Consider the following 17,398-nt stretch of genomic DNA (forward strand, 5'->3'; position numbering starts at 1 on the left):
GAAGAAAATTATATATTGTTTAGAATTACAGAAGCAAATTTTTGCCCTACTGAAGCTGGTCCAGCTACACTCTAGCACAAATATTGAGGTGTGAACCCTTGAATTGTACACCTTGACTTCATTCTAGCTCCTCCACAAGTGTGCTTTATGCTGGTATGAGTTCGAAGATGTTCGAACGTCACCCACCTGCTGTTCAGCAGATGCGTTGGTAGGCAACCAGCTGAATAAATTTTAAAAATGAAATGCTAATGCATCTTCTCCTCCTGTCTTTACAGATAAGTGCTCAAGAAATCTCAGATAATAGAGTAATCACCCTCAGCATGGCTGGAAGAAAGCTGGACAAAAAGGTAAGCCCCAGACTACGATATGGTTTACAGGGTACAAGTGTATAAACGACTGAGAGACTGAAATCGTTCCATTATATTTCTGATCATCAGGTCAAGATGTTCCACTATAACGTTTCTGTGAAACTCGAGCAAAGTTTCAATCGGATCTCTTTGTTGTTTACTATTTTGTTGTCCAAATTCCACCTGCTGATCTTTTAAAACTTTATGGTGCTCTCCTTGATGTGGTTGGAAATTCCATGGGCTTCCCCCATGGTTTTTTTGGCACCTATGCTGCTCCATAGAGAGGTTGGTATGTGGTGTGCTTCCATAAGAAGGATAGAATGTTAGGGTGATGCCCATGTGGTCCAGCTGAGAACTGGCAGTACTCGAGTGACCCCTGTGGCCAAGTGGCTGGTTGTGGGCTTCAATCCCAGGGCTGCCTTGCTAGACTTGGCTGAGGATGCTTCTGATTTCTCATTCGCTGCAATTATATAGGGCTTTGGTACTGGAGTACTGTGTGCAGTTTTGGTTTCCTTGCCTAAGGAAGGATATACTTGCCTTTAGAGGGGGGTGCAATGAAAGTTCATTAGATTGTTCTTAACTTTCAAAGGGGAAGTGGATATGTAATATAAAATGGAAAAAAAAACAGGGCTATGGCGAAAGAGCAGGCGGAGTGGGACTAATTGGATAGCTCTTTCAAAAAGCCAGCACGGGCACGATGGGCCGAATGATCTCCTTCCATGCTGTAAGATTCTATAATTAGGCGTTCAATCTCTGGAGATGGGGCAAATGAATATCCCCTAAATTGTCCCATTTGTAATTGCTGCCTCTACAAATGATGGAGTGTGGGTGATTCTGCTGATGGAGATATGCATCCAGGGCATGGAACATCTATAATAACACATCACCTGCAAAGAGGAGAAAGGACTGGTGAGTATTGCATCAAAATACTTTCTTTGAAGGGGCAACATCATCTGAAAAGGCAAAAGCTTCATCTCAAACAACATTTGAAACTTGTTCCCAGTGTCAGCCATGGCTCAGTTGGTAGCACTCTCACCTCCCACTCCACAGACTTGAACACATAATCCAGGCTGACACTTAGTGTGGTACTGAGGGAGTGCTGCAGTGTTGGATAAGACATTAAACCGAAGGCCCATCTGCCCTCTCAAATGAATGTAAAAGATCCCATAGCACTTTTCAAAGAAGAGCAGGAGAGTTTTCCCAGTGTACTGGTCAATATTTATCCCTCAACCAACATCACTAAAACAAATGATCTGGTCATTTATCTCAGTGCTGTTGGTGGGCTTTGCTATGTGCAAATTGGCTGCCGCGTTTCCCTACATTATAACCAGCGAGTACACTTCAAAAGTACTACTTTGGCTGTAAAGCACTTTGGGACGTCCTGAGGTCGTGAAAGATACTATAATAAGTTAAAGTTCTTTCTTCTTTCAAATACATCTTTACCACTGGCAAGTGTGATGATTTGGTTGTTTTCAAGGTGATGCTTGATATGGATACATACTAACCACCACACATGCAAATGTTTCCCTTTTTAAATACCAATTACTATTGTAGTGTATGTAACTGTTCTACCTTTAGGAGAACTATTGTATGTAACCGTCCACCTTTAAGAGAACTATTTTAGGTGTGGCACTACTTTATCTTGGCTGCTGTATACTGTAATACCGACGGTGACCACACCGGTATATAAGTGCTGTGTCAGGATTTATTGGGCAGATTCGCCCTGACCTTCGAATAGTAAAGTCCTGTTAAAGTTACTCTTGTAGTCTGTGTATTAATTCGCCATAATACCTACAGACTTTACAGTGGCGACGAGTTCGATCTTACCCTGCGGCAACAATACTTCCGAAGCAGTTAACGAGCGTCGAGAAGAGGCACCCGCCCTCGTCGTTCTGCTGAGAGAAAACTCGAGTCTGCAGAGCAAGGAAGAAGGAAGAATTCAGACACGAAGCCTTCCATCAGCAACAGGCACTGAATGTCCCTTCTGCCACGGTGGTGAGTGAGCCGATCAGCACGAGAAGCAAGTCGGCCACGGTGACTGTGAGTAAAGGAAAAATAAAAAAAATAAACGGAGGATAAGGGCGGTGAACTCGACCACGGTCGGGGGAAAGGAGCCGGACAGAAGTCAGGCCCAGAGGCGCTGAGACTGGGGCAGCGTGGAGCACGGAAGCCGCGGTACAAGCGGGCTGGGAGATGCAACGGCGTCGTGAGACAGCTAGACCGCGACCGGCGAAAAAGGCCGGGCAGCTACCGAGGCCACGAGGCGCTGCGACCGGGATCGTAAGGCGCGGGAAGATATAAAAATAAATAAACCGCGGTGAACTCAGCCGCAGCCGGGGAGGAAAGCACCGGACTGCGAGAGGGCTGGGAGGCGCGATTGGAGTGAAAAAGGCCGGGCAGCGACCGAGGCCACGAAGCGCTGCGACCGAGATCGTAAGGCGCGGGAAGATATAAAAATAAATAAATCGCGGAGAACTCAGCCGCAGCCGGGGAGGAAAGCACCGGACTGCGAGAGGGCTGGGAGGCGCGATTGGAAGCTGCTGAGGGAGAGACAGAGCCCGAGCGAGCGGGAGAGACAGAGCCCGAGCGAGGGAGACTGAGCGAGATCCAGCCCAGCGGCTGAAACTGTTCGCCGTCAACGGGTTGTACCCAGCGCCGGTTGCCCTGCCGAGAAAAGGGAACAAGGAACGCACTGAAGCCGACGCGCAGGCTGCGAACCCCGAAAGCCAGCGGTCGTCGCCCGAGGGAAAAGCTTACCCCTCCCGCCAGGGGAAGAAACGCGGGAAGCCGCCAGTAGGCGGGGAAGAAGACAGAAGCGGGAAACCGCCATTTTGAAAGTGGGTGGGGAAAGAAGACAAGCGCGGGAAACCGCCATTTTGAAAAAAAAAAGTTAAAGAAATATTTCGTTGTTGTTTCTCAGGAAGAGTGTGAAGATGCCTAAGCGTAGTAACATCAACGGTTTCGATTCCGATGTGGAAGGTTGGGCCACGTATGTAGAACGCATCGAGATATATTGTAAGGTCAATAAGATAGCAAATTATGACAAAGCTCTAACCTTACTAAACTCAATGGGTGCGAAGACATACGGGTTATTGAAGCATCTTCTATCACCAGCTAAACCGGCGGATCAGTCTTTTGCTAATATTGTTGCTGTCCTGAAGGATCATTTTAACCCCGCACCGCTGATGTTAGCGGAACGATCAAAATTTTACGTGAGAACGCAACGAAAAGAGGAAAGCAACGCGGAGTACCTGGTTGAACTGCGTAGGCTAGCAAAATACTGTCAGTTTGGGGTAAATCTGACAGAGGCACTGAGAGACAAGTTCGTGTGTGGGATGTCGAAGGAAGGAACACAAAAACGACTGCTCGAAGAGAATGATCTTACACTTGATAAGGCTGTCCTTATTGCAGCATCGCACGAAGCCGCAGCGAGAGGCACGGCGGAAATGCAGCGGAAGACAGCGGTACTCAGTGTGGATCAAATGACTTCGGGTACAACGAAATGTTATCGTTGTGGGAAGACAACACACGACCAGAACCAATGCTGGTTTAAAAACCAGGAATGTAGAAAATGTGGCAAGCTTGGTCACATAGCTAAGGTATGCCGGTCAGGAAAGAAGACCAGCAATAATAAGTCACCGCAGAAGAAGTACAGAAAGGTACATAAGGTGACTGGGAAGAGTCCAGATGAACAGAATTCGGACTCAGACTCCAACAGCAAGGAACTGGGTAGTCTGAGGATTCACAATGTGAGTAAAGAAGCTGACCGACAAACTATCTGGGTCACACTACAGATTGCAAAAGTCCAAGTGAAGATGGAAGTGGACACTGGATTGGCGTTGACGGTCATGAATAAGCAAGATTACAAAAAGTTATTCAAACATATTCCCCTACGGGATACGGAGATAGTATTGCAGACATACACGGGGCACAAAGTATACCCCATCAGAAAGATAAAAGTCAAGGTGAGATACAAGGACAAAGATCACCAAGGGATGGACATGTATGTGCTGCCCGAGGGAGGTCCACCACTTCTGGGACAGGAGTGGATCAGGAAAATAAAGATAGACTGGCATTCACTAAACACAATGACGGTAGATTCCGGAAAGGAAGATGTCAAACCTGAACGGTTGTCCAGAATATTGGACGAAGCTAAAGAGGTATTCCAGCAAGGACTGGGAACACTGAGAGGAATTAAAGCAAAAATCAAGATTGCAGAACATGCAAGCCCAAAATTTTTCAAAGCCAGATCGGTACCTTACGCGATACGACCTGCTGTGGAGGCAGAACTGGAAGAGCTTGAACGTTCAGGGGTACTGTCTAAGGTGGACTGGAGTGAGTGGGCCACGCCCATTGTTCCCGTCATGAAGTCTTCACCAAGTAACAAGCCAGGGGGACCGGGAAAGGTCCGCATCTGCGGAGGCTTCAAGATCACAGTTAATCCGGTGCTTCACACGGTACAATACCCGCTCCCGCGGATTGAGGATATCTTTGCTTCATTGTCTGGCGGGAAACACTTCACCAAGATAGACCTGGCACAAGCATACTTACAAATGGAAGTCGAGGAAGAGTCGCGCCAGTATCTCACAATCAACACGCACAGAGGCTTGTATCGTTATAATAGACTGGTTTTTGGAGTAGCTTCGGCTCCAGCAATTTGGCAGAGGGCCATTGAGCAGGTCTTAAAGGGTATTCCAAGCATGCAGTGTTACTTGGACGATATCCTGATTACGGGAGAAGACGAGGAGGAACACCTCACAAATTTGAAACTGGTGCTCACCAGGTTGAAGGAATATGGCCTTCGAGTTAATCGCCAGAAATGTGAGTTCTTCCAGAAACGGATCTCGTACTGCGGTCATGTCATTGACCAAGAGGGGCTGCACAAGTCACCTGACAAGATAGAAGCTGTCGTGAAGGCCCCCGCTCCGGAAAATGTATCACAGTTGAGATCGTTTCTGGGGTTGATTAATTATTACCACAAGTTTCTGCCAAATCTATCCATGGTGCTGCATCCGCTGAATGCTCTGTTGTGGAAAGAAGTACCATGGAAGTGGAGCGAGGACTGTAAGAAGGCCTTTCGCAGAAGCAAGGCGTTGATTACCTCTGAGGAAGTGTTGGCTCATTTCAACCCAACGTTACCTCTTCGTCTAGCTTGTGATGCTTCCCCTTATGGAATTGGAGCAGTACTTTCACACAAGTTACCAAATGGCTCGGAAAGGCCAGTCGCATTTGCGTCCCGATCATTGACCTCCGCTGAGCGAAATTATGCTCAGATAGATAGGGAGGCCCTCAGCCTTGTGTGGGGAGTAAAGAAATTCAATCATTACCTGCAGGGCAAGAAGTTCACATTACTGACAGACCACCAGCCGTTGGTGTCCATATTCAACCCTAACAAGGCCGTTTCCACTATGACAGCGCAAAGGCTACAGAGGTGGTCCGTGTTACTTGGGGCACACCAATATGACATCGAATACAAAAGGTCCAAACAGCATGGAAATGCTGATGGGTTATCGCGCCTACCGTTGCCAGTAGTAGAAGAGGCGGCTACAGTGGACCCGGTAGAGATATTCCACTCATCCATAGTGGAATGTCTACCAGTAACAAATTCGATGATCGAAAATGAAACAAGAAATGACCCAACTCTCTCACGAGTCTACGATTTAACAGTGGAGGGATGGCCAGCACATGGCGAACCAACGCTGCCCGCATTTTCGCAAAGAAAAGAACAGCTGTCAGTGTGCCGCGGAACCTTGATGTGTGGATCTAGAGTGGTGATTCCACCCAAACTTCAGCATAAGGTGCTAAAGGAGCTTCACGAGGGGCATCTGGGTGGAGTGAAAATGAAGAACCTAGCAAGAGCGTTTGTGTGGTGGCCAGGTATTGATGGAGACATCGAAGAAATAACCAAGAGCTGTCTAGGATGCCAGAAGGTCCAAAACGCGCCACCACAAGCTCCTCTGCATCCATGGGAGTGGCCCTCATCTCCTTGGCAAAGGGTACACGTCGACTTTGCTGGTCCATTTATGGACTCAATGTTTCTAATCGCGGTGGATGCACACTCCAAGTGGCCGGAGGTAATAAAGATGTCCTCCACCACCACGGAAAAAACCATCACAGTATTAAGGACCATATTTGCCAGGAATGGGCTGCCGGAACAGATCTGTTCTGATAATGGACCGTAATTTGTGTCCGAAGAATTCAGGAAGTTCTTAAAAAGGAATGGGGTTAAGCACTACACGTCAGCCCCATACCATCCCGCCACCAATGGATTAGCTGAAAGGTTTGTCCAGACCTTCAAGAAGGCCATAAAGGCCATGGGTAATGAAGACATCAACCTACAACATAAGGTAGATAACTTCTTGTTGGCGTACAGGAATGCAACACATGCGGTCACAAACCAAACTCCCGCCATGATGTTTTTCAATAGAAGACTAAGATGCCGGCTGGATTTGATTAAGCCAAACGTCAGAAGGGACGTAGAGAACCGGCAATTTCAGGGCATGAATGAAAGGCCAACTAGATCCTTTCAGATAGGTCAACAAGTTTTGGCCCAGGACTACCGTACCGAGAAATGGCAGCCTGGAACTATTGGGAAAAGGCTAGGGCCGCTGGTGTATACCGTGGACATTGGTGACAGCATAATAAGGCGCCATGTTGACCAGATCATAGGGTCATCCACAAAGGACCAACCTACTCCACAACCTTACACGGCTAATGTTGAAGCAGAGATACCCAGAGCACCTACCTCCGATCTGGTAATACTGGAATCAGATGAACCTGACACTGTCCTTCAAGCCGAATCGACCTTGCCAGAAGAACCTACTACCCCGCCGAAAACTACTACACCACCGAGGCGTTATCCGGACAGAGTCAGGAAGCCTCCAGAGAGACTGAATCTGTGAACTGTTTTGCATAAGTTGTATATATGTTATGATATGTTAATGGGGAATAAGTATGTTGTAAGCTAAAAAGGGAGGGTTGTAGTGTATGTAACTGTTCTACCTTGAAGAGAACTATTGTATGTAACCGTCCACCTTTAAGAGAACTATTTTAGGTGTGGCACTACTTTATCTTGGCTGCTGTATACTGTAATACCGACGGTGACCACACCGGTATATAAGTGCTGTGTCAGGATTTATTGGGCAGATTCGCCCTGACCTTCGAATAGTAAAGCCCTGTTAAAGTTACTCTTGTAGTCTGTGTATTAATTCGCCATAATACCTACAGACTTTACAACTATTGTGTAATTTCTCAGCAAATCTTCATTTGCAGAATGAATTACAGTGCTGCTAACCTTCATCAAAATGCTGCAGCTTTTAAAGAGTCCTTCTTCTCACAGGGATTAATGAATTATACAACCATTCTATGTGCTTTTGTGAAGGATGTCAGTGCTGGGGAATGAAATACTTTTCCACTTTTGGCATCCATGCCATCATCAAATACTCCCAGGTCGGCTATAGCACTGAACAAATGTAGAATGAACCTCCTGTACTTGGCACTAATGATATACCTTTAATGGTGACTTGATTGAGTTTTTTGATGAGGTAACAGAGAGCGTTGATGAGGGCAATGTGGTTGATGTGGTGTACATGAACTTCCAAAAGGCATTTGACAAAGTGCCACATAAATAGGCTTGCCAGCAAAGATGAAGCCCATGGAATAAAAGGGACCGGATACGAAATTGGATAAGTGACAGGAAACAGAGAGTAGAGGTAAATGGTTGGTTGTTTTTCAGACTGGAGGAAGGTATACAATGGTGTTCCTTAGGGGTCGGTACTGGGACCACTACTTTTCTTGATGCAGATTAATGACTTGGACTTGGGTGTGCAGGGCACAATTTCAAAATGACACACAACTTGGAAGTATAGTGAACAGTGAGGAGGCTAGTGATAGACTTCAAAAGGACATAGACAAGCTGGTGGAATGGGCGGACACATGGCAGATGAAATTTAACGCAGAAAAGTGTGAAGTGATACATTTTGGTAGGAAGAATGAGGAGAGGCAATATAAACTAAAGGGTACAATTCTAAAGGGGGTGCATGAACAGAGAGACCTGGGGTATATGTGTACAAATCGTCGAAAGTGGCAGGGCAGGTTGAGAAAGCGGTTCAAAAAGCACACGGGATCCTGGGCTTCATAAATAGAGGCACAGAGCACAAAAGCAAGGAAGTTATGATAAACCTTTATAAAACACTGGTTCGGCTTCAACTGGAGTATTGTGTCCATTTCTGGGCACCGCACTTTGGGAAGGATGTGAAGGCCTTGGAGAGGGTGCAAAAAAGATTTACAAGAATGGCTCCAGGGATGAGGGACTTCGGTTACATGGATAGACTTGAGAAGTTGGGGTTGTTCTCCTTCGAGCAGAGAAGGTTGAGAGGAGATTGGATAGAGGTGTTCAAAATCATGACGGGTCTAGACAGAGTAGATAGAGAGAAACTGTTCCCATTGGCGGAAGGGTCGAGAACCAGAGGACACAGATTTAAGGTGATTGGCAGAAGAACCAAAGGCGACATGAGGAAAAACATTTTTACGCAGCGAGTGGTTAGGATCTGGAATGCACTGCCTGAAAGGGTGGTGGAGGCAGATTCAATCATGGCTTTCAAAAGGGAATTGGATAAGTACCTGAAGGAGAAAAATTTGCAGGTCTACGGGGAAAGGGTGGGGGAGTGGGACTAGCTGAAGTGCTCTTGCAGAGAGCTGGCACAGGCTCAACAGGCCGAATGGCGGCCTCCTGTGCTGTAACCATTCTATGATTCAGTCTGCACCCCCACCCCGCCACACACATCACACTGTACATGGAGACATTGCCCAGTTCTGACACCAATCCTCCTGAGGGCTTTCATTTTGTGGGCCAATGATGACCAGGAGCGGGACTGAGATTGCTGTAGTGAATATTGTATCGGGCCTGGACAGCTGGCAAGCAGCAGGGACTTTCAATTAATTTGTTTGGGCTGGATTTAAATCCAGGTCTTGGCGGGAGAAGGACAGTGTACGAACCCATGGCACCAACAAGCCTCCAAATTATACAAAAGTCAATTAATAATCCATGATATTGCTGACTTAATCAGGTTTTGTGGATGAGCATGAATAAGGAGCTGAATTTGTTTTGAAAGAAATATCAGAAGAGGCACTATACTGACTGGAAACGACTCATTGGCCCAGAAATTCGGGTCCCAACGCCTGAGTACGCACGGGGTACTCGCGCGTGGACCCGATGGAAGTGCCGGTTCCTTGCATGCACTACACATGCGCGGGAAACCGGCACTTCCGATCCTCTGAATGAAGAGGTTCCGAGGTCGAACGCGTGCGCGCGGGAGTCTGCACGTGCGCTTTGAAATTACGTTTTTTTTACAGGTTTTTCCGTGAGGGTAAGTCTTTAGATTTTAGAAATGTAAAAACCAGGCGTAAGGACTGCATTTTAAAAGGTAAGTGGTCAATTAATTTAAATTTAAAAAAAATTGCCACAGGTTTGTTATTTTTAAATACTTTAAAGCAAGGTAAGTTTATTTTTAGCCCTGTTTTTTTATAAAATTATTTTTTTCAAAAATTTAAATTATTGTTTAAAATAGTTATTTAATGTAATATATAGTTTATTTAAAAAGTGTGATTTTTAAAAAAATTTATTTGAAGAACTACTGTTTTGGGCCCTCAGCATTCATACGTTTTGACAGGTCTTTCTGTCAATCTTATGAATGGGCTTTTCCCTCCTCCGATTGGCTGCCCATGGCTCACGTGATCCCAGGGGACGCATCGCACTAACTACGCCCCTGGGACACGCCAGCACAGCGCGCCGGCAGCTGGGCCAGGCACCGGAGAGGAATTCTACGCAGGCCCAGAGCTCAACTGCTGGCGCGCTAGGTAAGTGTAGGTCGGGGGCTTGCACCCGTGGGAAGCCCCCGACCCGAATTTCTGGGCCAATCCCCTTGGGAGAATATGACACCTGACAATAATATCAATTACATCATCAGCATGCACGCCCATTACTGTAACCTCCTGACTATTTGTGTGTCATAAACCCAGTTTGCTCTTGATTCTTAATTAATTTTGTATATTGCACTAGGGTAACTGGATAACATTTTTAACTTATTGGCTCTCTCTTCCTTCAATTGTGCCTTTGTGCGAGGTCCTTTTTTAGTGTGTACAGGTTGGACTGTATAATTACAGGGTTTACGATTACAGTAATCAGTGTGGTTCACCAACTGGTGAGAACACTCCCTGCTTTCTTTGTTCAAGGTATGTTAAAGGCGACTGAAAATCAGACCAACAGTATTCTCAGGCGAAAAGAGGCACTTTGTGGATTATTTAAGCAGCAAATTGTTCCCCTCAAAAATAATCACCTTGGGAATGGTCCAGTGGTTTATCTTGCCCCTAAGCTAAAGGCTAGTTGGCATCTTGGTGTCCCTTAGTAGGTCCATTCCATGGGCATAGGGTACATTTCCCCCTTGTCCTACAGTACCTGTGTGTGTTTCAATAGGCGGGACATCTTGTCCCTTTAAACTGGAGCTTGCTTGGTGGGGTGAGAGGAAGGTGAGCGTGGGGGGGGTTGGTGCGGTTAGGGGAATGTTCTTCAGGAGACCAAACTCTCTGTTGCCAGTATACCTCACTGGCATGGCTCAGGAAGCATGCCCTATTAGGGCATCTACAGCAAGCTGCGTTCATTTCCAGTGAGGCCCCATGGCGGGAATGGCAAGTTGGAGACAGGGCCATAACGCCACCTAGCTCTGCCTCTCCGACTCACTCGCTCCTCTTGTAAGGCACCGCACCAGGAGTGCGGCCTCACTGAGTTTGCCCTCATAAGCCCCACTCACCAGCAGGTTGGATATCACTGGTTAATACAGTGCAGCGGCAACAAGTTCCTCCACTCTTATTCACATTAAATATGGAACGTGTTGATTATCTCCGGTGAACAAATCATTTTCCAAGCTGCTCATGCACATAACACAAGGAGTCGGGAACATACCGAGCGTTCATCTGCTGATCTAATGGTAGTGGGTACATCCAGTATCGGAATCATTCTTGCATTGCCAGGGCTTTTCATCTGCATTAACTCAGCTTTACAGAGTGGTTTCTTTCTTGGGTTTCAAGCTATCCAAAAATCATCATCTAACTGAAATGTTACCTTTTTGTTTTTGTTCGCAAGAATAACGAACAAAATAATTTGTTTTAAGGTGTAAAATGTTAACATTAGTAATAAAACAGTTGGCATTTGAATAGGACTTTATTTTTTTTCATTTTAAATCTTTTTTTTTTGTAGGATCTCTTTGGGAAATCTGACCCCTATTTAGAATTCTATAAACAAGAGGACGATGGGAAATGGATGCTGGTACATCGAACAGAGGTATTTTTCTTTGCTGTCTCACTGAGTGGAATTGTCTCCTTTCTTTTGGTGATGGTGCAGGGTGAAATGTTCACAGGGAAGATGGATTCAGTGTGTTTGGACTGAGTTTAATCCTCCCTCAGTATCTACACAGGCGATGGTTCCGTTTAATGGTACCAAATTTTTACAAGTTGGGCGGCCGAGGGGGAGAGATGGAGGAGGGGAAGCAAGGAACCAACAGAGATGCTCTATTGAAGCCTGAAGCCCGGGAGTCTTGGCCAGTTTGCCGCCGGCAGCTGTATGTACTGCTGTTGTTTCAATTCATTATTTACCTCGTGGGTGAAAGGATTCTGACGGTTGAAAACTTGAATAGACGTCAAAAATGAAAAAGAGAAAAACTTGCATCCGTTGATTTTGTGCTCCGCATCATTAGTTCCCCGGCATCCACCATCTGTCACCCTATGTCTATAATTGCATCTGTGTTTTACTGACCATTGTTGATGCCACAGCCACTTGCCTCGTGTGTATAGAAATCTAAAAGACTAAAAAAACACACTGAGCGTGATAAACGGAATGATCAATGCATTCCGCTCCAATCTGATTCTATTTGCAGTCTGGTGGTGTGGCTTGAGTCTAATCCATGGTATCGTTCATCACTTGAGTTTTCCAGCTAGCCTCCATCATGAACATAAGATCCTATTTTCACAGGGAACCATATAGTTATCCTTTCATGTGTTTAATGTATGGAGTTGCTCCTCAATCAGCCTGACTGTCCCGCAATCACTGGATGGTTGATTTGACAATCAGTGAAATTGTCGAGCAGATTTCTGTAGAGACACCCTGCAACTCATGCAGGAATTAAGTGAAACATTTTTGGCTACTTTTCTGCATCTCTAGGACGTCAGTCATTCCTGCAGTCTGTGTTGCATGGATTTTCATTTATTCTCAAAAGATTTGTACCTTTGCTTTAAATGTTTGGGTAAAGTTATTGCTGTGTAATTAGCCATTCTGATGGCATTTCCTTTTCAGTTTTCAGAAGTCCTGTAGAGAGCTATGTCCTGTCCTAGTACAAATATATTCTGCTCCGATTTATGGTGGCATGTTAGTTTTCCCCTTCCCTCCTGCAGGCTCTGAATCCTCGCTGGTTTGGTTCGACAGATATTGGTGGCTTTCTCGCACCTTACCAAGTAACCCACTCTTCATGTTGAGACAAAAGGTTGGCTGTCTGTTATTCAACCGTGGATGGCTTCACAATCAAGCACGGACTTGAGCTTGAACCTGGAACCTTCCTGTTCTGTGTAGCTGGATACCCTGTTAGGCGCACCAAGTATGTCTAATGCAACCACCATGGCATGCAATAGCCCAGGAGTCTGTGCAATATTTCATAGAATAAAATTATAGAATTTTACAGCATGGAGGGGAAGCCGTTTCAGCTCATCGTATCTGCTCAGATCCCTGAAACATCAAAAGTTTAGAGCCGTTCCTCGTACACTTTTTGTCAGTTTGCAGCACTCAACGGTAGCTCTTCCAGGTTGCAGTTAGGAGGTTGTGAGTTCAAGCCCCACTCAGAACATGAGCACGTAACCTAGGCTGACGCATCAGTACTGAGGGAGTGCTGCTCTGTCGGAGTTGCTATCTTTCAGATGAGACATTAAACAGAGGTCCAGTCTGGATGATTGTAAAATATCTCCTGGCACGGTTCAGAAACAAGTATACAGAATGTTTCCCAGGGGTCGGTATTAGGACCACGGCTCTTTTTGAGATATATTAATGATCTGGACTTGGGAATACAGGACATAATTTCAAAGTTTGCAGATGACACGAAACTTGGAAATGTAGTAAACAATGAGGAGGGTCTTAACAGACTTCAGAAGGACATAGACAAATTGGTGAAACAGGCAGACACATGGCAGATGAAATTTATCGGAGATGTGAAGCGATACATTTTGGTAGGAAGAATGAGTAGAAGCAATATTAATTAAATGGTACAATTTTAAAGGGGGTGCAGGAACAGAGAGACCTGGAGGTGTTTGCACACAAAACTTTGAAGGTGACGGGACAAATTGAGAAGGCTGTTTTAAAAAAAAAAAAGCAAGGAAGTTATCCTAAACTTTATAAAACACTGATAACAAAATACTGCGGATGCTGGAAATCTGAAGCAACAATCCCAGTTCTGACGAAGGGTCATCAACCTGAAACGTTAACTCTGTTTCTCTCTTTCCACGATGCTGCCTGACCTGCTGAGTGTTTCCAGCATTTTCTGCTGTTGTTTATAAAACACTGGTTAGGCCTCAGCTGGAGTCTTGTGTTCAATTCTGGGTACCACACTTTAGGAAGGATGTCAAGGCCTTAGAGAGGGTGCAGAAGAGATTTATTAGAATGGTACCAGGGATGAGGGACTTCAGTTATGTGGCGAGACTAGAGAAACTGGAGTTGTTCTTCTTAGAGCAGAGAAGGCTAAGAGGAGAATTGATAGAGGTGTTCAAAATCATGAAGGGTTTAGATAGAGTAAATAAGGAGAAACTGTTTCCAGTGGCAGAAGGGTCGGTAACCAGAGGACACAGATTTAAGGTGACTGGCAAAAGAGGCGACATGAGGAAGCATTTATTTACAGAGCGACTTGTTGTGATCTGGAGTGCACCATCTGACAGGGTGGTGGAAGCGGATTCAATAGTAACTTTCAAAATGGAATTGGATAAATACTTGAAGTGAAAAAATTTACAGGACTATGAGGAACGTTCAGGAGAGTGGGATTAATTGGATCGCTCTACTAAAGAGCCGGCACAGGCATGATGGGCCGAATGGCCTCCTTCTGTACTGTATCATTCTATGATTCTAGTTCTCCTAATGTCTTGGCTAACATTCATCTATCAACACACGGGGGTCATTTTGACTTTGGCCGATAGTGTAAAACGGGCGTTATCGGATCAGCCGTCCGTTGTATATCTTTCGCAATGCCATTGAAGTCAATGGAAATGAAAATTGAGAGTGATATATAACAGGCAGCTCATCCAGTATTGTCCATTTTACATTACCGCTCAAGTTCAAAATTACCCCCACACTCTCAAAAACAGATTCACTGGTCATTCATCTCATTTGGTGTTTGTATAACCTTGTGTGCTGATTGATTGCTGCATTTACCTACATTATGGTGACTAGACTTCAAAAGTATTTCATTGGTTGTCAAATACAATGGGATGGCCTGAGGTCGTGAAAGCTACTATATAAATGCAAGGTCTTTCATTTCTTCTTTTTCAAGTATTTATCCACCTTCCAGGCTGACACCTGGGATGGCAGGAATGACGTATGAGGAGAGATTGGGTCGATTGGGCTTGTACTCGCTGGAGTTTAAAAGAATGAGAGGGGATCTCATTGAAACTTAGAAAATTCTGACAGGACTGGACAGACTAGATGCAGGAAGGATGTTCCCGATGGTCGGGTAGTCCAGGACCAGGGGTCACAGTCTAAGGATAAGGGGTAGGCCATTTAGGACAGAAATGAGGAGGAATTTCTTCACCCAGAGAGTGGTGAACCTGTGGAATTCTCTACCACAGAAGGCAGTAGAGGCCAATACATTAAATATATTCAAGAAGGAGTTGGATATATTTCTTAAGGCTAAAGGGATCAAGGGGTATGGGGAGAAAGCAGGGACCGGGTACTGAATTTGGATGATCAGCCATGATCTCATTGAATGGCGGAGCAAGCTCGAGGGGCCGAATGGCCTACTCCTGCTCCTATCTTCTATGTTTCTATGTTTTACTTCCCCCCACTATTTTTGATAGGGCATTCCATGTCCTAACAACCTGCTGAGTAAATTTCTCCCAACCTTTCCCTTCATTCTTTTGGTGACTAGTGAGAGAGGAAGTATTAAGGGGTTTAGCAGCTTTAAAAGTGGATAAATCCCCAGGCCCAGATGAAATGTATCCCAGGCTGTTAAGTGAAGCAAAAGAGGAAATAGCAGAGGCCCTGACCATCATTTTTCAATCCTCCCTGGCTTCAGGTGTGGTGCTGGAGGACTGCTAATGTGGTACCCTTGTTTAAAAAGGGAGAAAAGGATAGACCGAGTAATTACAGGCCAGTCAGCCTAACCTTGGTGGTGGGAAAATTATTGGAAAGCATTCTGAAGGACAGGATAAATCTTCATTTAGAAAGGCACAGATTAGTCAAGGAGAGTCAGCATGGATTTGTTAAGAGAAGGTCATGTCTGACAAACTTGATTGAATTTTTTGAGGAGATAATAAGGAGGGTAGATGAGGGTAGTGCATTTGATGTAGTGGATATGGACTTTAGCAAGGCTTTTGATAACGTTCCACATGGCAGACTGGTCACTAAGTTAAAAGCCCATGGGATCCAGGGCAAAGTGTCAAGTTGGATTCAAAACTGGCTAAGCAGAGGGTAATGGTTGATGGGTGTTTTTGTGACTGGAAGGCTGTTTCCAGTGGGGTTCCGCAGGGCTCAGTACTAGGTCTCTTGCTTTTTGTGATGTATATCAACGATCTTGACTTGAATATAGGGGGTATGATTAAGAAGTTTGCAGATGATACTGTGTGGTTGATATTGAAGAAGGAAGCTGTAGACTGCAGGAAGATATCAATAAATTGGTCAGGTGGGCAGAACAGTGGTAAATGGAATTCAATCCGGAGAAGTGTGAGGTAATGCATTTGGGGAGGGCTAACAAGGAAAGGGAATACACATTAAATGGTAGGACACTGAGTAGTGTAGAGGAACAAAGGGACCTTGGAGTGCATGTCCACAGATCCCTGAAGGTAGCAGGCCAAGTAGATAAGGTGGTTAAGAAGGCATACGGAATGCTTGCCTTTATTAGCCATGGCATAGAATACAAGAGCAGGGGGGTTATGCTTCAACTGTATAACTAGTTAGGCCTCAGTTTGATTATTGCGTGCAGTTCTGGTCACCACATTACAGGAAAGATGTGATTGCACTAGAGAGGGTAAAGAGGAGATTTACAAGGATGTTGCCGGGAGTAGAGAATCTTAGCTATGAGGAAAGACTGGACAGGCTGGGTCTGTTTTCCTTGAACAGAGGAGGCTGAGGGGAGACCTGATTGAGGTGTATAAAATTATGAGGGGCATAGATAAAGTGGATAGAACTGACCTATTTCTCTTAGCAGAAGGGTCAAAAACCAGGGGGCACAGATTTAAAGTAATTGGTGGCAGGTTTAGAGGGGATTTGAGGGGAAATGTCTTCACCCAGAGGGTTGTGGGGGTCTGGAACTCACTGCCTGAAAGGATGGTAGAGGCAGGAACCCTAACCACATTTAAAAAGTACTTGGATGTGCACTTGGGATGCTCTAACCTGCAGGGCTACGGACCAAGAGCTGGGAAGTGGGAGTAGGCTGGATAGCTCTTTGTTGGCTGACGCGGACACGATAGGCCGAAATGGCCTCCTTCCGTGCTGTAACTTTCTATGATTCTATTTGAAATTCATGCCCTCTAGTTACTGACTCACTGATCAGTGGAAACAGTTTTTCTCTCTTTACCTCGTGAAAACCCTCAAAACCTTGAACATCTCTGTCAGCTCTCCTCTTAGCTTTCTCTGTTCTAGTGAAAAGAGCTCCGGTTTCTCCAGATTCCCATCCCTGGTATCACCTTAATAAATCTCTTCTGGCCCCCCCTCTACTATACCAACTGTGGTCTAACCAATTATTTGTAGGTTTAGCGTCCTTTTTTTGCATTCTATGCCCCTGTTTATAAAACCTAGGATCTTTTTTAAC

General features: G+C 45.3%; 1 protein-coding gene across 2 annotated transcripts in view; it reads left to right on the plus strand.

The window, feature by feature from the left end:
* Positions 1-17,398, plus strand: part of cpne2 (copine II) — a 401,061-nt gene that overhangs the window by 63,175 nt on the left and 320,488 nt on the right. For both annotated transcript variants that reach the window (XM_085991234.1, XM_085991235.1), the window contains 2 exons: positions 276-347; positions 11,602-11,685. In XM_085991234.1, coding sequence (XP_085847360.1) covers positions 276-347; positions 11,602-11,685 — 156 coding nt within the window. The remainder of the gene's footprint in view (positions 1-275; positions 348-11,601; positions 11,686-17,398) is intronic.

Source organism: Somniosus microcephalus, chromosome 6, assembly GCF_052327205.1.
Source record: "Somniosus microcephalus isolate GS21.2 chromosome 6, FLI_Smic_1.0, whole genome shotgun sequence".
In the NCBI taxonomy this organism is placed as follows: Eukaryota; Metazoa; Chordata; class Chondrichthyes; order Squaliformes; family Somniosidae; genus Somniosus; species Somniosus microcephalus.